This window comes from Podarcis tiliguerta, assembly GCF_965153285.1.
Source record: "Podarcis tiliguerta genome assembly, chromosome: 6".
Classification (NCBI taxonomy): domain Eukaryota; kingdom Metazoa; phylum Chordata; class Lepidosauria; order Squamata; family Lacertidae; genus Podarcis; species Podarcis tiliguerta.
In genome coordinates, this window is record NC_139539.1 from 81,582,218 (window position 1) to 81,604,627 (window position 22,410).

The following is a 22,410-nucleotide window of genomic DNA, read 5'->3' on the forward strand; positions in this document are numbered from 1 at the left end:
TGGTACCTGAAGCATTTCCCTGACAGAGTTTCCCTTTCTGGTAGCAGAGTCAGAGGTGTCTTCCTGTAAGAAAAGACACTGCTGCTTAACGAAAATAACTTAAACCATTTTATTCTACTATAAAACATAACAGAAACTTTGAGCCTTTAAAAGCAGCCAGCCATCTTTTCAATACTTTTGTAAACTAAGAAAATCTTTAATAAAAATACATTTATTTATTTTTAAAAAAGGGATTCGATCCAGTAGGAGGGTGCATACCTTGGTACTGGTTTGAATTAACAAAATAATGTTTTTTGTTTGATAGGTATTTTTAGTCTTGTGAATTTTTCGGTTTCATTGCCATGCATTTTTCCTTTTCCTTTTTTTCTTTTTTCTCTCTCTCTTTATTTATTTTATATAATACACATTTATTCTAGATGTTTGATAATATGATTATGTATACTGTAATAACTATCTTTAATCTAGAAATATCCAATGTAAGATTAGTTTGTGTTTTTTTCTTTGTTTTCTTTTTTGTATGTAATGTATAAAAGTGAATAAAAAATATTTAAAAAAAAAAAATACCACAAAAAAACACCAGGGTTTCTTCTTCCTATAATGACTCTAGGTGGGTTATGGGTTGTCCTGCCGGTTTTAACTCTTCACGTTAATGTTTCAGGCACTTTGGTACACCCTTGTATTGTTAGTCTTGGGATCAATCCCTATTATTCTCTCTTCTAGCTGTTCATCTTTACCATGAACAATAGATGTCTCACGGTTGGATTCCCAGTCAACAGCCCTTTCAACATCAGGTTCCCTTGGCGCGGAATGTAATTTGTAGAGGGCAACCCAAACCTTACAACCAACCAAACATATAGATTTTAAAAAATAAAAAACCACAGAGATACATTCAAAACATCCCACCCACTTCTAAAACGCCACAGAAAATTATATGCCAAACAGCATTGTGTGTCCTGCTGCCCTTAGGTGTGGTGGAGGATGCCACAGTTAGGGAGAGTGCCACCCTCTCCTTCACCTCAAGCCATAGAAAATCTTGGCTGGCCCTGCAGAGATAGCTATCTAACTTGAAGTGGAAATGGCCAAAAGCCACAGTCCATTATGATCACTTGCTACAAGACCTTCGGCTTTAATTTGTGTGTGTGTGTGATCTTCAAAGTGCTGAGCAAACATTAGACTAATTCATTATCAGAAGCATTTTACTGTAGATTCCAGGAGATGTGGCAATCAATTCAGAATTATGTTCCAGTTTTTTGGTTTTTTTTAATCCCTTCCCATTTGCTATCTTCATCTACAACACAGGTGTCAAACACAAGGCCCGCGGGCCGAATCCGGCCCGCCAGACGTTGTCATGTGGCCCGTGTAGCCGCCATTCTCACTGCTGTTCTCGCCCATCCAGTGCACCATCGCCTGGTTGTGCGCCGCGTCGCCTTTCAGCACGAAGGTGGAGGTGAGCAGAGAGGCTGCTCCTCCGCGCGCCCCGGAAGCCGCTGCTGGTGCCATGCTCGGCCTCCGCTGTGCCGCCGCCGGGCAGGGATGCGAGTCTGGCAGGCGAGGCGCGGAGGCGGAGAACGGGAGGGAGCGAGCCGAGATGGAGGCGGGAGCGCGACGCGAACGCGCGGCGTGGGAGACAACGTGCCAGCAGGGCTTCCACGCCCAGGCGAGGCGCAGCGCCGCCCTCTGCCGGCGGGCCCCACCGAGCCCCGGAGCCCGGCCGCCTTCCCCGACGGCTGCTGGCAGCTGGCAGCAGGGCTGCAGCGAGCGCACCGGAGCAAGTGGACGGAAGCCCGGCGCCTGGGCAAGCGAACGTCCCCCTCAGCCTCGGCTTGCCACGGAGGGCAAGGGAGGCGGCTGCCTCAGGCAGCAGGATCCACAGGGGCAGCTCGGCCCGTTGTGGAAATGTGCTTCCTCCACCAGCACCAGATTTGGGGCCGTGCGGGCGCCTTACCCGCCCCGAGCCAAGGGAGGACAAAATAATGATAACGATGCCTATTTATTCTATGGGGGGGGGGGCACCAAAGTTTGTCCTCACTCAGGGTGGGTGCCATATTACCAAAGTCCGCCCCTGCCCCCCCTCAATGGGATTTGAAATCCAGGGATTTGAAATCCAATAAATTCCTAGGAGTGCCCCTGTCCGTACTGAGTAAGCCCATCAGCCCCTAAAAGCAGACGATACCAACTTTTCAACATTGTGATAGTGATGTTGTGATACGGTAGCGATATATTGCAGTGTTGAAAAGTAGAGGGAAGAACAAGCAGCATTGGCCCCCGTCAGAAACTGGGTTGCAACCGGCACATCTCCCCCCCCCCCCCCCGCCAGCACCTGGCACAGGGAGGAGGCAGCACCAGGCGGAGAAGGAAGAGAAGGCGTAGATAAGCCCCAGCCACAAGACGCAGTCCAGTAAAGGTGCCCTCAGACTGGGCCTGCACAATGTTATGATACATCACCACAGGGGCAGACTTTAGTAATCTTTCATAACAGGGGTGTCAGGCTGAATAAAATATTGAGGGGGGCAGGTAGGCCCCACCTCACATCATCATCATCATCATCATCATCATCATCATCATTTATTACGGGTCAAAGACCAGCTCGAACCTCACATAATTTATCACATGCCACACACATCCAATTTAAATGTCAAAGCCCATCAACTTTGGGGGTCTCAGCCTGCTCAAATATTTTAGGCCGATACAACCGGCCCTTTGAGGGTGACCAAACTGCTGATGCGGCCCCCGATGAATTTGAGTTTGACACCCCTGATCTACAAGATCAAAGAGAAGCCTTCAGCGTTTGAGCTTTGCCCATTTAACAATGTAAAAATGGCATGTCTCATTACAGGTATCAAACTTTACTAGCAGGATATATCACTGTAATTAAAATAATCTTTTTGTGTAAGGAAATGGGCAGCTTCAGGAAAATGGTACTGACATGAAGTGCTTTTGGCTCTTAGGCAATTCATTGAAATTCAAAGGCTGCAGAGCAAAGACATTACAGCCTGATTACTCTTTGATGACCGGCGAAAATGGTGATTTTAGGTTTCCTTTAACTGGATGGAGGTTTGGAAACACCTTCCCAATGGGGATAATATTCTGTTACGGGAGTTGGCAGTAGGGTCAAAGCAGAAGACTGATATGACTCAGTCAAGGAAGCAAACTAGATACAGTGGTGCCCCGCAAGACGAATGCCTCGCAAGACGGAAAACCCGCTAGACGAAAGGGTTTTCCGTTTTGGAGGTGCTTCTCAGGACGAATTTCTCTATGGGCTTGCTTCGCAAGACGAAAATGTCTTGCGATTCCTGGGGTTTTTTTTTCACTCCCCACCCCCTTTTTCTAAGGCACTAAGCTGCTAATAGCCTTTTAGCAGCTAATCCGCTAATCCCTTAAGCCTTTAATAGCCGCTAATAGCCGCTAAACCGCTAATAGCGCTAATCCGCTAATGGGCTTGCTTCGCAGGATGAAAAAACCGCTAGACGAAGAGACTCACGGAATGGATTCTTTTCGTCTTGCGAGGCACCACTGTAACTGCTTGGGGTGCCACAACTACCGTGTCACCTGCCTCTGCCATATAAATGCCTACTGTCACTTTCAGAGGAGGCACATGCAAAGAGACAGCTCAGATCAATGATATTCTCTGCATTCAAAGGGACAGAATCCAGAACCTCAAGACTGGTTCAATTAATAAACACTATTGTAAAGGAAAAGAAGGGACGTGGGTGGTGCTGTGGGTTAAACCACAGAGCCTAGGACTTGCTGATCAGAAGGTCAGCAGTTTGAATCCCCACGATGGGGTGAGCTCCCGTTGCTCGGTCCCTGCTCCTGCCAACCTAGCAGTTTGAAAGCACGTCAAAGTGCAAGTAGATAAATAGGTCCCACTCCGGTGGGAAGGTAAACGGCGTTTCAGTGCGCTGCTCTGGTTCGCCAGAAGCGGCTTAGTCATGCTGGCCACATGACCCATAAGCTATACGCCGGCTCTCTCAGCCAATAAAGTGAAATGAGCGCCGCAACCCCAGAGTCGGTCACAACTGGACCTAATGGTCAGGGGTTCCTTTACCTTTACCTTTAAAGGAAAAGAAGAGGCAAAGAAGTAACAGACATTAAACAAGATCATGAGAAACTTGATTCTTGATTCTTATTACACTTCTCAGCACTTCTCACAACTCAGTATCAGCTGAGACCCCAGCACTGGGATAGCCAATAAAGGGAGCACACCTCATACAGTATAGTAAGTATGGTAGTCAGAGATATTTTCAGCCACCACTGTGATCCCAGATGGCCCCTGCTCAATCTAAAATTCTGCTCAGGTATGACCTCACCAAATCTAAGCTTGAAACATGACTTCAGAGTGCAAAGGTTAGCCAGCATGGTGGAGTGGTTAAGAGCGGTGGACTCCTAATTTGGTGAACCGGGTTTGCTTCCCCGCTCCTCCACATGCAGCTGCTGGGTGACCTTGGGCCAGTCACACTTCTCTGAAGTCTGTCAGCCTCACTCACCTCACAGAGTGTTTGTGATGGGGGAGGAAAGGAAAGTAGATTGTTAGTCGCTTTGAGACTCCTTAAGGGGAGTGAAAGGCAGGAAATCATGTCCCAACTCCTCCTCCCCCTTCTCCTCATCCTCCTCTTCTTCTTTGCTTATAAGCAACAATTTTTAAAAATCCCTATTGCATGAGGGGCAAAATATCCCTCACTCCTCGCTGCTAACTGAGACCTTCCCCTAGTGCTACAGTGTTAAATCTCTCAAGTTGGAAGCTACAAGAAAGTCCTACTCAGAGTAGACCCATTGAAATTAATGGCTCCAAGTTAGCCATGCCCATTAGCCTCACCAGCTTCCCCATTGGCATCCAGCATGCCGCTTCAGAGATTATGATCATCTGTCCAATTTCAATCAAGTAATTGTACAGCACATAGCATGGTAATCTTTCCGAGCCCGAGGGGATGGCTCTGATAATGAGATTTCATTTCTGAAATCTTAGCCATGTCACTAAATCAATAAAATGAAATGAAAACAGAATTAAAATTATGGGCATAATTTTCCATGGTACAGTTTTGCTAGTTGTAGGTCAGGGAAGCGGCTTACTCGCGTGTTACCTTCTTGGTCATCTTTTCTGGGAACACATTAGGCATTAGGTCAAATGACCAGCAAGCTGGCCTAATGGACAGGGAGTTCAACTGAGGAGACCTGCACAGGGCTGTGTCTTCTCTCATTGCATTGCAGCATTTAAAGCAGGACTGGGAAGAGTCAGTAGCAACTGGTGAGGCGATGCTTTGGAGTACTGTTGCTTTCCCAGCTTCCCATCACAGTGGGTTGCTGGTGCTTACCATGAAGACAGGGGTGGGGCTGTCTGGTCTGGTGCAGCTTGTGGCGGTGGTGCCAGTCTACATTGCCCCAGGCCAAACTCTTGGTAAGTGCCAGTGCACTACTACTTTGAGAAGCCAGGAGAGCAATGGTGCTCCACCCACACTGCCTCAGTTATCTTTCCACAAGGGCTGACACTGATGCCAAAATCCAGCACTGCTTGAGCTCTGTGAGTTCAGCTTCCTTCTGATTGAAGTCCAGAGCGTTTGAGGACTAGGACATTTGCAGGGAAACCAAAATGTTATTGTACTACCAACCTTACTGTATGCTTGTGAAACATGGACCACTTATAAACACCAACTCCAACTCCTTGAAAGATTCCATCAACGGTGTCTCTGAAAAATTTTACACATCACTTGAGAACACAGGAAAACTAATGCCAGTGTACCGGAAAAAGCAAAGATCACCAGTGTCATAGCCATGATTCCTCAACATCAACTTTGTTGGACTGGTCATGTTGTGCAGATGCCTGATTATCGTCTTCCAAAGCAACTACTCTATTCCAAACTTTAAAATGTGGGTAATGCGTAATGCTGGTGGTCAACAAAAGAGGTTTAAAGACTCTCACAAGGCAAATCTAAAAAAATAAACACTGACAACTGGGAAACACTGGCCTGCAAGGGCTCCAACAGCCTTTACCAAAGGTGTCTTGGGCTTTGAACTCAGGACGAAAGGGAGAAATGTGCTAAGAGGAAGGCACGCTTGGCAAACCCTCACCGTTATCAACTCCTGCCCAGAAACCTATGTCCCCACTGTGGAAGGACATGTGGCCTCCACAGTCACTTACAGGCTCACTGTTAAAACCATGTTTGTGGAAGACAATCTTACTCGCTACAAGTGATCACCAAAGAAGAAGAAGACGCCTCAGTGGACATCACTAGAGAAAATGGTGGTCCTCCAAATGTTGTTGAGTTGCTTCAGCCAGCAAATCCAGTGGTCCTGGATGGTAGAAGCTGCAATCCAGCAACATCTGGAGGCACCAACAAGTCACCTATCCCTGATCTTACAGCTAAGATACTACCAATCATCTAATGCCTAATAAAACAATTGGCCCTTGCATTTGCCATGTACTCAAACTCTTGAAATGTTCTTGTGCCCATCAAGATTATCCTCGATTTGCACCACCAATACATTTAAATAACATCTGCACTAGGTCGCATGTGTACATAATTCAAGGTTAACTAAACCATTCATGGACCTAACGTTTTCATTTCTGTTGCTTGATCTCAGCTTGACCTCGATAAACAATTTAACAGAGGGTAGAATGCAAAGATGAGATCAATATAGGCTTTAACCTATGCATGTGCTGTACATTTGAGAGGGACATAATTTACATGTTAAATGGGTGTAAATGTGCAAAATGCCTTTTAAAAGGTTGAAAAGGGGTGCTTCCTGTCAGGCAGCTAAATAAAGCCTGGAATTGCTGGGTGTGCCCAAGAGGCAGTCATCTGTTCAAGCAGGCAAAATCCATTTCCAGGGTAATTAGCCCTGTAATGAAGCAGCGTGGTTCAGCAGATGTGTCAAATGTGTTGGCTTCCCTGAATATTTATGGATTCCGTCTGTGGTTCCTTTGCAACTCACCTGTTTGGCGATCTTGGACAAATCAGGGCCCAGCACAATGTAACAGTGTGTTAAGCACATAGAAAGCAAGTTGGTGGCTGTCTGGCTTTAACAACAAATGACAGGTGAGGAGAACATCTCTACCTTCCTACAGAGAGCGGGGCTACAGATTGGTGAGTCAAAAACATGTGTATGTGTGTTCTGCACTCCTTCTGGGTAAATCGCTGTTCTTGTGACCCCAAATCTAGCATTTCCCACTATTTTTCAGGAAGTTTTGAATGTTTGACATTTTATTATGTTGTACAGCTTCCGGGTCATGTGGCCAGCATGACTAAGCTGCTTCTGGTGAACCAGAGCAGCGCACGGAAATGCCATTTACCTTCCCACCAGAGCGGTACCTATTTATCTACTTGAACTTTGATGTGCTTTCGAACTGCTAGGTTAGCAGGAGCAGGGACCAAGCAATGGGAGCTCACCCCGTCACGGGGATTCTAACCACCAACCGGGTCCCTTTACCTTTACCTTATATGTGCTGGAAGCTGCTCAGAGTGGCTGCAGAAACCCAGCCAGATGGGTGGGGTAATAATAATAATAATAATAACAATAATAGTCCTTGCACTGCGGGATACCCTCCCCACTCCAACAACCATCACTGGCTTCAGATGCCTTGTAAATACCTGTCTTCCCCCCAGCCCTCAGTCTTTTCCTGATTCATGAAGATCAGTACAGTGGTGCCTCGCAAGACGAAAAGAATCCGTTCCGTGAGTCTCTTCGTCTAGCGGTTTTTTCGTCTTGCGAAGCAAGCCCATTAGCGGATTAGCGGATTAGCGGTTTAGCGGCTATTAGCGGCTATTAAAGGCTTAAGGGATTAGCGGATTAGCTGCTAAAAGGCTATTAGCAGCTTAGTGCCTTAGAAAAAGGGGGTGGGGAGCAAAAAAATACCCCCAGGAATCGCAAGACATTTTCGTCTTGAGAAGCAAGCCCATAGAGAAATTCGTCCTGCGAAGCACCTCCAAAACGGAAAACCCTTTCGTCTAGCGGGTTTTCCGTCTTGTGAGGCATTCGTCTTGCGGGGCACCACTGTACCTGCTTTTCATTTGCTTGAGTTCCTAATTTGTTTTTATAAGCTTTTATAGTATTGTTTCTTTTTCTAGTTTTATGTTGTTGCTGTTTGTTTAAATGATATTCTTCCTTTTATATTCCATACCACTTGGAGATTTTAATTTTTTTAATACTTTAAAATAAATAAATTCTTAAGTATGTGTTTACATAGGGACGCGGGTGGCGCTGTGGGTTAAACCACAGAGCCTAGGACTTGCCGATCAGAAGGTTGGCGGTTCGAATCCCCGTGATGGGGTGAGCTCCCATTGCTCGGTCCCAGCTCCTGCCAACCTAGCAGTTCGAAAGCACAAAGTGCAAGTAGATAAATAGGTACCGCTCCAGCGGGAAGGTAAACGGCATTTTCGTGCGCTGCTCTGGTTCGCCAGAAGGGACTTAGTCATGCTGGCCACATGACCCGGAAGCTGTACGCCGGCTCCCTCAGCCAATAAAGCGAGATGAGCGCCGCAACCCCAGAGTCGGCCACGACTGGACCTAATGGTCAGGGGTCCCTTTATCTTTAGGGTTGGTCAAATCAGTCTGTTGGCAATCCATGTCCCATATACATATGTTCATCTCTAATTCAGTTCTGTCCCTTTACCTTTACCTATGTGTTTACATAGACATTTTCCTGCAGTTTTTTTTAAAAAGCAGTTTAATGTGGAAATGGGACAGGATGGACTTAAGCGGAATAAATGCTAAAGTGACAGAGACTAGACACAGTCTGTGTCAAGTACTTGAGCACTGTGCACAGGCCAGTAGCTGCCACATGTTTTTCAGCCTGGCAGTCTGAACCTTGGCAGGCTTGAGCCCTTGCCATGCTAGCCAGAGAAATAAAGAGTACGAGATGCATATGAGGCGAATAAATAAATCAATACAAAAGAACCTCCTGATGCATTAAAACGAGATGCTTCAAAATTGGAACACTGAACAGAACTTTGGATAGTTCATTTGGATGTATTTTTGAGTCGTAATTGCGAGAAATTTCAGAGGCTATAATGACATATTGTTCACTCCAGAAAAAGAAAAAGAAAAAAAACACCCCTCATGTGGATAGAATTCACAATTAACGAGAATATGCAAAAATTCTAGATGGCAGCAGAATTGCTAATTGGATCGATTGTGTGCTATGTTAATGCTACACGACAGAGTTATTTTTGTGAATATGCTTCTCTTTGCAAGAGTTCTTTCAGTAAGTAAGCCCTTAGCTACAAAGCCTAGCCTAGTATTAAGTTGCTTATTTAAAAGAAAATGGTGGATCAAAGGTAGTTGGGTATACGTGAAGGTAAAGGGACCCCTGACCATTAAGTCCAGTCATGACCGACTCTGGGGTTGCGGCGCTCATCTCGCTTTATTGGCTGAGGGAGCCGGCGTACAGCTTCTGGGTCATGTGGCCAGCATGACTAAGCCGCTTCCAGAGAACCAGAGCAGCGCACAGAAATGCTGTTTACCTTCCCGCCAGAGCGGTACCTATTTATCTACTTGCACTCTGACGTGCTTTCAAACTGCTAGGTTGCCAGGAGCAGGGACCGAGCAATGGGAGCTCACCCCGTCACGGGGATTCAAACTGCCAACCTTCTGATGGGCTAGTCCTAGGCTCTGTGGTTTAACCCATAGCGCCACCAGCATCCCTGTAGTTGGGTATAGACAGCTATTAATGGTAAACATGGAAACACCTGGAATGCTGGTGTTCTGAGTCCATACAACTCTCAACATCACTAGGAGTCTTCTTAAGGGGTCTTCAGGTATGGGAATACCATGGGAGCTGACCAGCATGAAAGGACCTAGCAGGTATGATGTATCGATCTTCAGACAGGAAGTCTTACGGGATATGGACCCTGATTCAATGTCATGCCAATTCCACTTTATTTATTTTATTAAATTTATATACCACTGTTACAAAAACACGAAAATACATAACATAGTAACAAATAAAAACAATAATCCGCCCCCCAAAAGCTTAAAAGGCCATAGATTGTTTAATGAACCAAAGGTCTCGAATAAGAGGAAAGTTTTTGCCTAGTGCCTAAAGATATGTAAGGAAGGTGGCAGGCAAGCCTCCCTGAAGAGAGCATTCCACAAACAGGGGGCCACTGCAGGAAAGGCCCATTCTTATGCTGCCACCCTCTGGACCTCTGGTGGAGAAGGTACATGAAGAAGAGCCTCAGATGACAAGCACAGGGTCTGGGTTAGTTCATATAGGGAGAGGGGATAGTTGAGGTACCGTATATACTTGAGTATAAGCCCACTTTTTCAGCACATTTTTTTATGCTGAAAAAGCCCCCCTCGGCTTATACTCGAGTGAGGCGGGTGGCGGCGGCAGAGAGCCGAGCGGCCCGAAAAGAGCCCTTTCTCACTGCTGGTTCCGCCACTGCCACCCTCCTTTCGCAAGGGCAGGCACAGGAGCTGCGGTTGGGACAGGCACTACGCTGTGCCTCTCCCAACCACGGCTCCTCTTGTGAGTGGCAGAGGTGGCACAGAGGGACGAACGGCCCAAAAGGAACCTTTTTGGGCTGTTCCTTCCTCCTCCACTGCCTTTGCCACTGTCGGCAGTGACGGCGGAGGAATGTGCAGCCCGAAAGCAGCCCTTTCAGGCTGCTTGTTCTCCCTCTGCTGCTGCCACCACCACCAGGTTTGTGGTGTGGTGAACCGGCTTATACTTGAGTCAACAAGTTTTTTGTGCTAAAATTAGGAGCCTCAGCTTATATTCGGGTTGGCTTATACTCAAGTTTATACAGTACAGTGGTACCTCAGGTTACATACGCTTCAGGTTACATACGCTTCAGGTTACAGACTCTGCTAACCCAGAAATAGTACCTCTGGTTAAGAACTTTGCTTCAGGATGAGAACAGAAATCGTGCTCCAGTGGCGCGGCAGCAGCAGGAGGCCCTATTAGCTAAAGTGATGCTTCAGGTTAAGAACAGTTTCAGGTTAAGAACGGACCTCCGGAACAAATTAAGTTTGTAACCAGAGGTATCACTGTATTTTGTTCTGAGCCGTTTTGGGCTTTGTAGGTCAAAACCACAACTTTGAATTGGGCCTGGAAACTAATTGGCACCCAGTACAGTCAGGCCAGGAGTGGTATTACATGCTTAAATCACCTTGTACCCTGCAAGGTAGCAACCTGGCCAGCAAATTCTGAACCAGCTGTTTTCCAAACTTCTCCAGAGGCAGCCCTGCATAAAACGCTTTGCAGTAATCTAACCTAGTGGTTACCAGAGCATAGACAAGAGAAGTTAAGCCTTCCCTATCTAGATATGGGCAAAGCTGAGCCACCAGTCAAAGCTGATGGAAGGCACTCTGTGCCACCAAGGCCACCTGAGCATCAAGTGACAGCACAGGTTCCAGAAGGTCCCCCTAAGCCAGTGGTTCTCAACCTGTGGGTTCCCAGATGGGACTACACCTCCCATTATTCCTAGCCAGCATGAACAGTGGTCAGGGATGATGGGAGCTGTAGTCCAACAACATCTGGGGACCCACAGGTTGAGAACCATCATGAGCAGGCAACTTCCCATCCATCTTGTCTAGGGAACCATCCACTGACAGTGCCTCAGTCTTATCTGCATTGGGTTTTGTTTAGTGGCTCTCATTCAGTCCATGACCAAGGCAAGACAGAGGACAGGGCTTCAACTGCAGCATCATTTAGATCAGTTGGAAAATCCTCCAGAGCTTTCTGGAAACCCATTGGATCCATCAGTCTCCAAGGGCGGGCTGTCCTAATTTGTCCCCCACCTCTGCAGAGGGGAAAATTTTCTGAAAACCTAAATCTCAGCAGGAACTGATTGCACCATTACAAGGGATTTATGTCAATATCACCCCACTTTCATATCACCTTCTTTCTGCCCAGTAGAGAATACAAGATCCAGAGTGTGGCCTGCCTCGTGAATTGGGCTGATGACATGTTGGGACAGCCCCATGGTCGTCATGGCAGCCATGAAATCCTGAGCCACCCCAGAGCTAGTTGTCTTGGAATGGATGTTGAAGTTCCCCCAAAACAGCAGTCAGGAAGTCCTCAACATGGCCTCCGAGACTAGCTCTGTTAGCTCAGGCAAGGAGACTGCTGGGCAGTGAGGCAGGCAGTAAACCAACATAGTCGCTACTTACTGTAGTCAATAAAAGTTGTGGCCTCCTTTCACCCACACCTGTGTTGTCGTTCTTATTCAATTGTTATGCAATCCCTTTCCATCTTGTTTCGTATCTATTAGATTGCAACAAGGGCAAGGACAGTTCTGCCAAGCTGCTCTGGGTGCATTGTTTGGCTGACGAGCAGGAATATTTAAAACAGATTTAAGTAAATAGATGTGTGTGTATGCCCCAACATTATGGAACAGGAGAAAATTTCCAGGAAAGCATGAGAGAGAGAGAGAGAGAGAGAGAGAGAGAGAGAGAGAGAGAAATTTCCTTGCATTTTCAAGACAGAAGCTTGGAATATATGAGTGAATTGTGAATTAAGTGGGATGGGGGTGGAAATTTCACCTAAGGCTCGTTTATATTATGACGGATATTTTATTCCTTTTGCAAATTTGGGAGCAATAACCATTTTAAAGCATCATGAATATGCAACGAAATAGTCCAATTCCTATAAGCATTCTGTTCCTCTTCTAAATAATTGAAAGCTGCTACATCTTTCTTGGAATTGGTGGGAGTTCGATTTTTCATGCAATTTAGCCAGACAGATGTCAAATGTTGTGCTTCACATATTGTATTTTTCATACAATCTTTTAAAAACTAAAGGCCTGTTATGCATGTGATCTGGACAGCAAATGGCTACCTATTTGGTAGCACAAAATTTTGTTAAGTCCAGACAAGTATTTTTTAAAAAAAACTTATTTACCTCTAACAATAGATTCTCACTTCCCACAACTGCTTCTGAAAAAAGGCCAGTTTTTGAAAAATGATTTGTCGTGTGGCATGGCAGGGGAGTTCTGCAGTGATGTTCACTTTTACAAGCACCTCTACTCAATTACTCAATGAAGGAACCTCTATGAATAAACCTCTCCTTACCAAAGGTAGCACAAATCTCTTCTTTATCCTTGCTTAGGAAACTGTAAAGTGCTGTTGCTGAAAATTCGTTCTGCTTGTGCGCAGCTGAAGGACTGGCAGAAAGCTGAAGAATCTATGTGGTGAAATGCTCTTCCCTAACACTGGTTGGAATGAATAGCAGGGTAAATGGATGAAACAGAAGGACTGACAATGCCAATATGTGGAAGAGTGGAGATCAAAATTAAGCTGTTGGAATGGGGGGGGGGGCATAGGGAAGGCATCCCAGTTTAGACCGGGGGGGAAATCCTAACATTGTACTATGTCAGAAACATGAAAGACATTTAAAGTGAAACCTTAAGATTTTAAGTGAAGTTGTAAAATTTCACTGGAAAATGTTAGGATTATGAGCCTATTCTCCCCCTCTTTTTCCTTCCTTCCTTCCTTCCTTCCTTCCTTCCTTCCTTCCTTTTTTAACATTTGCCCATACCATGATAATAGCTGTTGATGGATATAGTTTGGAAATGGAATTGTTTGGACTTTTATCAGTAAATGTCAAAATGTTCTGATATTATTCTCCAGACCATAAATTATTGAGATTTTAAATGGCTCAGAGAATAGTATTCACCAGCATTTTGACATGGGCTTATCGGAACTAGTTCTATATCCTTTGTCTGCTGACCAAAGTGTTAGAAACTGGATGATTAAGTGAAGTTGCAAAATTTCACTGGAAAATGTTGGGATCATCAAATTTCTAACACTTTGACCAGGAGACGAAGCATACAGAATTAATTCCTATGAGTCCAGGTTGGCTTCCGAGTCACAATGACAACCAGCCGCTGCCCCCTTACAAAAAAAGGCATGGCACTATTATTCCCCATTCCTCCATCCACATGCAAAAACAAGCACGAACCCCTTCATCTCACATTGTCTGTTTTACACTTACACATATTCTACCCATCGTCTCTTCTCTTCCCAATTCCCTCTTTGACTGTCATTGTTTCCCCATCTGAACCAATAGGAATGTCCCGTTCCCCCAGGCTTAATTACCAGACAAGTGGAGGTGATTTTTCAAAGCTCACAACATGTAAGGTGCAGAAGGTTAACCTTTTCTTCCTCAGTTGCCATCTCCTCCCCACATGCTCATTAGGAAAAAAAAGTTTCATTCACATGAATTGGATCTTTTTAAAACAGCAATAACAATATCTAATTGCCACATGAGGGCCTCTGATTTTTCAATGAGTTGTTGTCAGCCTGTACAAATCACACACCCAAGAAGCAAGTAGGAGGGGAAATATTCTGAGCAGCATTCACCCAACTAGCTCAATCAGTGGAAGGTGAAAGCCTTGTACTAGAACTTCCACTTGTACAACAGGTCTTCCACCACCCCCTTCCTCTTTTCCCATACCCTATGAAATTTGATCAGGGTGTCAGGAGAAGATGGAGAGGGTATTGGTCCATCTGGCAAGCTGGAGCTTTTGCACAGATGGAACAATTGGAAAAACATGACACAGACCTCCGCCCTGCAACAGGCTGTATCTATACACATGGAAATGGGCACTTGAGCTTCAGATAGCATAGCTACACAGGGGGAAGTTGTGAGAAAAGTTGCTACCACTGTGACACTGCATAAGAAAATGGCTTTTATTAATTCACATAGTTGACACATGGAAGAAAGAGAAACAAAGAAACTGTTAGTGCATATGGCTGGGACAATAGCTGGCTCCCTACAACAAAGATTACAACCATTTAAAATGCTGCCGTATGCAGTAGGCTACCGTCACATGCACGGATAGTTTTGTTGAGCAGTTTTGGCGTCATTTGATTTGTACACACAAACTTATAACAGCTCTTTCAAACAATATAGAAAACATAACCTATACATGTAACACTAATAAGGACTTCAAACAACAGGCGACGTTGTCCCTAACCTACTCCATTTCTCATGTCCCAACAGTGCTTTGTGTAGTAATATGTATGTACTCCTGTTATTTTAGTAAAAAATATATAAACATCCCTACTTATACTTAGGGATGGGGAAGAAATTCATTTCAGCTTGCATTTAAGGACGAACCTGCCTAATTTGCATTTTCTGCAACAGTACACAAGCTGACACACAGTCATCCTTTGAATTCATACCTCCCCAAATTTTGCTACGCAGTTTCTCCATCCAAGTAATGTGTACAAAAATGCATATACTAGAGTATGCCTAAAAATGCATATATTAGTGAAAATAACATACAAAATGCAGTTTATCTGGGGAAATTGTTTTGCAAAAATTTATATAACAGGCAAAGTTGCACACAAACCTGTGTATGTTAGGAGAAATTCGCATCAAAACGCTGATGATTTTTCATGGTGGCTCTTTTAAAATAATAAATATGGAGAACTAAATTTAAGACTGAAAAAATATGAGAAACTGACACAACCTCACAATTCTCATGTTCCTTCAACATGTGCATCTGAAGCTGTCCAAACCAAAAGACATTAACTGGCGTGACACAGAAGCAGCTCCCATACAGTAGCAATAATGAATGAATCAGGCCATAGGTGTGGATAAATCTCAGTCAAGAACAACATCAAAGTTAACCAACTGGTTTTTGGCCTGCCTTAGATAGGATTAGGACTGGATAAATTATTAGATTAACCTCGCTGCAGAACACTACTCCAGCAAAATTATAGTCTAACTACTGTCTTAGACTAGGGGCAGGCAACTGAAAATCTGTAAAAACTAAAAACAACCCACCCACCCCAAAGATCTGTAGGTCTCTTCCGGCTTTCAAAGCTCCTTCTCCAGCGAAAAAACCTTTCTCTCGTTTTCTTACAGAATGACTGTCTTGTGGACAAATCCTTCTCCAGACAGCAGCAGCATGGTGCTAAGCTGTCTGGCAGAAACGTTTTCGTAGAAAGATTACAAGCCTGTGGACCTTGAGCTACCTGTTGTCTGAACATTTCATAGGCCATCGTACCTTCCATACATCCTGCTTTTTCAAACAATGCACAAGATCCTGTCCTTAAATAGTGACCAAGGAACTGAACAAGCCATTTATTTAACTTCAGCAGTGCTATAGTAGCAGGTACCCCCAAGCATTCTGCACTTCCGTCTTCATGACAGACGTTTCACAAAAACCCTCCCCCCAAATCCAGTATACAAAATAGCTTAATTTTCTGCCTGAGTCTGATAAAATCTTCTGAACTTCTACGTCTTCGTACATTGACAGCAAGCAGGACTGTGGTTACCAGGTTGCTGGCTTCCAAACTCAGGGAACAAAGCTGAGCTGTTCGCCACACCACTCTCCTTTAGACTGTGAGTCTCTAGTACAGAGATTGATTGCTGCATTTTTGTTTGTGATGCTACATTTGCCCTGAGTCTTTAAATGCTGAGGGCTACAAATCTAAACAAACAATGTTTTCAATTAGCCAGGAATTTAAATTAGGCTATAGGAGAGATATGGAACACAACGAACTTAAAGACAGCGGAAATGCATACTGGGTTATTGTCACCAAGCAGTGAGTTTTCAGAACATTCACTTTGAATTCCAGTTTTAAGATGTTAGGACTTGCCTGAAACTTCATTTGATTTTTAATTTAACTGCAACAACCAGAAGTTTATGGTTGTGGGACAAAGAAATAACAACGAATGCTGTACACAGCATGGTTAAGAACTGAGCCACTTCCCCACAGCGGCTGACGAAAACCAGGATAAGAAAAGAATATATTAATTTCTAATATCTCTTTGAAAAAATAATCCATTTAGATTCCCCATTAAAATCCTCCTTTCACTGAGCAACACTCTGGGCACACTTGTTTGATTTTAGTCTCTCTTTGTTATTTTTATCTCCAAGACAGATTAGTTTTTTTGAAACCAGACCCAGCTTTTCCTAATCGTTCCTGTGGTTACAGTAAAGTAGTTGCCCGGTGTGTGTTAGCTGACCATTATGCCTAAAGGCTTGGATATAATAAATCCATCATCTTATTTTCACTAAATTTCAAAACAGCTATTTGTATAAAAACGTCTTTTCATCAATGATCTGTGTGAAGCGTCAAAGCTGTGTTTCTTCCCTGGTGTCCTGTGCAACGGCGTTGCAGAAGCTGTTTTTCCGGCTGGATGAAGTGTTTGGAACATATGACAATGGATCTGGGCGGATCAAATATCTACAAAAATATAGACATACAATTGTCATTAGATTTAACAAGAAAACTCCCAACTGAATTCACAATGATTCCCTATCATAGCTAGTAACAGCACAACTGATATCAATGTATCATGCATACCTTCCACAATTTATTTCAACAAACCAAGATGGCTTGTTGAGCAAGCATTGTTTCCTCCATTCACTCCAATTTGGCTTCATGACAATTCCATGAGTAAATAGACAAGATAAATGACATGCAGCGCTGGGTGCTATTGCTTGAAATATCAGGATTATGCAAACTGGAAGCAGTTGTGATAAGTGTGTGGACGCCAAAATATTTCACTCTGCTTAATCCTCCAATTTCAAGCTGAGAATGTTAAAAAAAATGAGAATTCCCAGCTAAGCTTTAGAAATAAATGTTCTCTGCTGCATGAAAGTGCAAATTAGAAGCTCGGTGAATTCTTATGTTTTATGTCCTCAACTTACACAACATCGTTCAGTTCAAGTCGTGTGTCTGGAGAAGGATTAATCAGAATATAAGAAAGAGTGTTTTGATGATCATTCATTTCATCTATAGGAGAAAGAGAGGGAGGGAGAGAGAATAATAAAGGATGAATGGCTTGTACTTCAAATGACTCAGACATGAAGGTCATACTTAGACCTATGATGGGTCAAAGCAGACATACCAAAACTGCCACTTTATTTTATTGAAAAGATAAGGAATAAATGAGGTGGTAGGGGAAGCAGAAAGTGAAAGAGAAATACAGTGGTACCTCGGGTTACAGACGCTTCAGGTTACAGACTCCGCTAACCCAAAAATAGTACCTCGGGTTAAGAACTTTGCTTCAGGATGAGAACAGAAATTGCACGGCGGTGGCGCGGCAGCAGCAGCAGTGGGAGGCCCCATTAGCTAAAGTGGTACCTCAGGTTAAGAACAGTTTCTGGTTAAGAACGGACCTCTAGAACGAATTAAGTTCTTAACCTAAGGTAAAGGTAAAGGGACCCCTGACCATTAGGTCCAGTCGTGGTCAACTCTGGGGTTGCGGCATTCATCCCGCTTTATTGGCAGAGGGAGCCGGCATACAGCCAGCATGACTAAGCCGCTTCTGGCGAACCAGAGCAGCGCACAGAAACACCGTTTACCTTCCCGCTGGAGCGGTACCTATTTATCTACTTGCACTTTGATGTGTTTTCGAACTGATAGGTTGGCAGGAGCTGGGACCAAGCAACGGGAGCTCACCCCATTGTGGGTATTCAAACCACTGACGTTCTGATCAGCAAGTCCTAGGCTCTGTGGTTTAACCCACAGCGCCACCCGCATCCCTAACCTGAGGTACTACTGTATAAAATATTTGATCATCAATGAAAGTATGTCGCACGTTGTGTTTCACGAAGGAACAAAAGGTAAGTCCTGGTCTGAAATGGTTTAATATTACTCTATTATACTATTTATGAAAGCATGATAGCTTCTGAAAGTCAGTAGAACACGCGACTCTTAATCTCAGGGTTTGAGCCCCACATTGGGCAAAATATTTCGGCATTCCAGGGGGTTCAACTAGACCAGTGGTTCCCAATTAGCTAAGTACTGTAGACCTCCTGTTTTTCAAAAGTCAGGCCATGGACCCCCTACTTTTGATTTTTTTCTATCTCTGTGGTAGATTTTGTTATATTAATAGTGCCACAGACCACATGGGTCTGCAAACCACCAATTTGGAATCTCTGGACTAGATTACTTTTGTGGTCTCTTCCAGCTCTTATAATTACATGAACTGAAAAAGCTATATTTAACCAATTATCATTGATCCTTTTATAAGCATTTTAGTAAAAAAAAAAAAAAATTGTTTGTATGTTTGTTTTTAAAAAGAAAAATGATGACCCTGTACAGAAACCTAGCAATGATTTGAAAGTGGCTACCAAATTCGAAATATTCGCCAGATCTTCATTTTTCTTAACAAGAAACATATTTTGCTTGGATTTTCACCGGAATAATTTGGTGTCTTCCAAAAACTTGGCCATTTCTTTGCTTATCACTAATTCCAGAAAAATGATGAAGAAATGAAGTAGCACCTGCCCCAATACACAGTTTTAAGGGACCTTATTTCTCTCCACTGAAAGAACTATCCATTTGTACCTATTCCCTGCTTTCTAGAGCTATTTATCTATCAGAGGGTCTGCTCTCTATCCCACAATTTCTAAAGTTCGCTGACGAGCTGTTGGCAAGGGAATGCAACCACTTTCTTTCATCCAATGCATTGATACATAAAATGAAAGTTGTATCTATCTTTAGAGAGGAATGTCCTACCATATCCTGCTGTTGAAAGTCCCAAATGTTTCATTCTGTTTTTCACCAGTTCAGCAAGTTCCTGCCTTTCTGACCTTCTGTAAAGATTCATTCTCTGCTGACTGATTTTCTCTGCAGTTTTCCCCGAGTGCTTTGGCACTTTTCGGCTCAGCCGCCGAGCCCACTGCATACTTTTCCGTCGCAGCAAAGGATGGTCTGACTGATCACTCGATGTTGAGTTACGATGGTTGCTACGGCAGTTAAACGGTTCTTTGTTATCCTTAGTGTCCTCCCATTCCTCCACACTGATGGAAATTTGAGACTAAAAACAACACCAAAACATTCAAGAAATTAAATCCTTTTGAAAATGCTTTTCCCATTTATCATTTTTTAAAAAATTAACTCAGGACAATGCCTCTTCCTTCCCTTTCATTTCCCTGCCTCCAGTTCCACTATTCAATGCAGTCAATGTTTGGCACAGGAAACCCATGATATGAATCATGCAAAAGAAAAGCTATGGATTTCTTTGGGGAAACTCGTTGGACCAAACATTAGACAATTGTAGGAAGAACTTGGTTGGGATGGAATCACTTAAGGCCGTATTGCACAAAATGCATGGTGTTGGTGAAAGAGCATGCAGAAGAAAAATAAAGGGCAGAACATGAAGGTGATAGCTAAATCTCACCAAGGCTATCAGGCCAAATACTTTGGCATATTCATTCGATTGGGTTTGCACCTCACTTTTACTTTTGCCTGTTCCAACAACACATCTGCATTCAGCATAGAAGTGCAATAGGTTCACAGCAACCAGAGTCTGAGAAATGGCAATGGAAACAATGGAACAAGCTAGAAGTTTGTTCATCAGAGGGAGACTATTCAGATCCCTGAACCTGTTGCAGAACCAGATTCAGTTTTACGTTGGGCCCCTGAAGGTCCACAACCAAATGGCACAGCCCAACTGCCCTGGCTCTAAGCTTTTGCTGCATCAGGAGAGCCAAGAAGCTGGTGAGCACATGTATCTTCTATTCCATGTGAGGGTCAGAATGAGTAAGCACTGGGCAAAACAGAGTGGAAGCTACAATAGTACAAGAACATAGGCCAGTTCGGCACAATTTCCACATTCACAATGATATATTAATATAATGACAGGCATGGCATTTTGTTATCACTGATCGGGTGTGTGTTCATAATAGGAGAACCTATATAATACAAGAGCAATAAGGTTTCAATGAATTCCTATGCTTTTCGTTTTCCCATAGGTGATGATATATGGGACAGAGTTCCCTGGTCACATTCAGAGTGTGATATAATTCTGAGGGCTGGCTTATATTATAAATGAAACGAATGCACACAACATTCATAATTCTATAAAACCACTAGATAGAATGTCTCATTTTGGAATGCCCTGTGGTCTGTATTATACACAATCAGGACTATATGCAGTTACTAGATTGCAGTATTAACACATCCCCTTAAGTCGGTTTATTAAATTTGTATATCACTTTCCACTAAAAAGTCCCAAAGCGATTTCCCCGCAAGTAAAGAATACAAAAGAATACAGCAATTTAACATAGTGGCATAGGGACTGTCCAAATGCCCAGAAAAACAAAACATCTTTGCCCGGTGCTGAAATGATTACAAAGTTGGTGCCTGGCAGGCCACTCTGGGGAGAGCATTCCATAAACAAGGAATGGAGGCTACTACAGAAAAGGTCTGTTCTCTCATTATCACCCTCTGAACCTACATCTGAGGTAGCTCACAGAAACGGGACTCAGATGACATTATCCAGATCTGAAAAGTTTCATATGGGGAATGTGATCCTTTAGTTTTTGTGGTTCCAAGCAATTCTTAAAAATAATAAATGAAATTTATATACTGCTCTATAACTGCAGGTCTCAGGGCGGTTCACAGGCTTTAAAGGTCAAAAACAGCACTTTAAATTGGACCCTCAAACAATTTGTATTATCTTTGGCTAGAAATTGTTTAATTTACCTATACAAAAAATACTATTGATTCACTGTGATTTCTGATTTTCATCTAACAGCTCACTATTTTCTTTCTTTAGCTCAAGGCTGGCATGCACCCATGGCCAACTCTCTGGGGGCCACCAGAAAGGGAGTGGCTGTTCCACACTCTCACATCACAGACACACTCTCACACACATGACACATGCTTGCACACATACATAAACAGGGCCTCCACCTTCTCAGCTGACCTATATATACCAGGTGAAGAGGAGGTGTTATTGAGCCCTCTCCTCTCATCAGATAATTTATCTGATAACTTGGAAGGAGATGCCACAATAGGGCACTGGGCTTCACACACAACAGTACTGTGTCTAATATATTTCTGTCACTGCTGACAAAATTGGTGGGGTCTTGGATGGGGAGATTAGGCTCCCCCCAGGGTAAGCTGTTCCTGGCCTAGGCCAAGACTGGGCATATGGAAACATTTGACAAATACTTACTTGTGAAGCCATTTCTCGAGACTGATACAAAGTGAGGGGGTCAGGCGAAGGGGAAAGAAAACAGAACACCATTCAAACAAGTGTCCAAACAATGAATACAGACAGACAATTTGTAGTGATCACAATATTGGGATTGTACAAATAAATGCATGGCTAGCTGTGTGTGTAGTGTAAAATATTCTTGCAATTTCAATTTGCAATTGTTTGAACAAATGAATGTGGGACTCACATTAGGAATTGTTTCCCAAGTTGCCCTTGACCATCCTATTTGGTAAGGTAAGTTATAGATATATAAAAACATTCTATTCACTCCATGTAACTCAAGTACATATATAATGTGCAAATCCTCCCCGCAAAAAAGTCAATGGACATCATTATATGAAGTCCTAAAGCCAGATTTGTGGATCTCATACAAAGACTTTAGTTATATTGAGTGAATAAAATATTTATTAGAAATTGGTCAATTAATGGTTAGTCTTCAACCATTACAGAGCTGAGACTCACCTTTAATCCTAACCTGCAAAATAGAAACCACATTT

The 22,410-nt window shown here is 43.6% G+C and overlaps 1 protein-coding gene across 8 annotated transcripts in view; it reads right to left on the reverse strand.

Moving 5' to 3' along the window:
• Positions 1 to 14,617: 14,617 nt before the first annotated feature.
• KCNT2 (potassium sodium-activated channel subfamily T member 2) overlaps positions 14,618 to 22,410 on the reverse strand; it is a 232,982-nt gene continuing 225,189 nt past the window's right edge. For 4 of the 8 annotated variants that reach the window (XM_083445286.1, XM_083445282.1, XM_083445283.1 and 1 more), the window contains 4 exons: positions 21,872 to 21,892; positions 19,426 to 19,726; positions 17,610 to 17,694; positions 14,618 to 17,142 (listed from right to left, as the gene is read on the reverse strand). In XM_083445286.1, coding sequence (XP_083301412.1) covers positions 17,031 to 17,142; positions 17,610 to 17,694; positions 19,426 to 19,726; positions 21,872 to 21,892 — 519 coding nt within the window. In that variant the 3' untranslated portion in view covers positions 14,618 to 17,030. The remainder of the gene's footprint in view (positions 17,143 to 17,609; positions 17,695 to 19,425; positions 19,727 to 21,871; positions 21,893 to 22,410) is intronic. The other 4 variants (XM_083445287.1, XM_083445284.1, XM_083445285.1 and 1 more) reach the window with 1 other exon arrangement.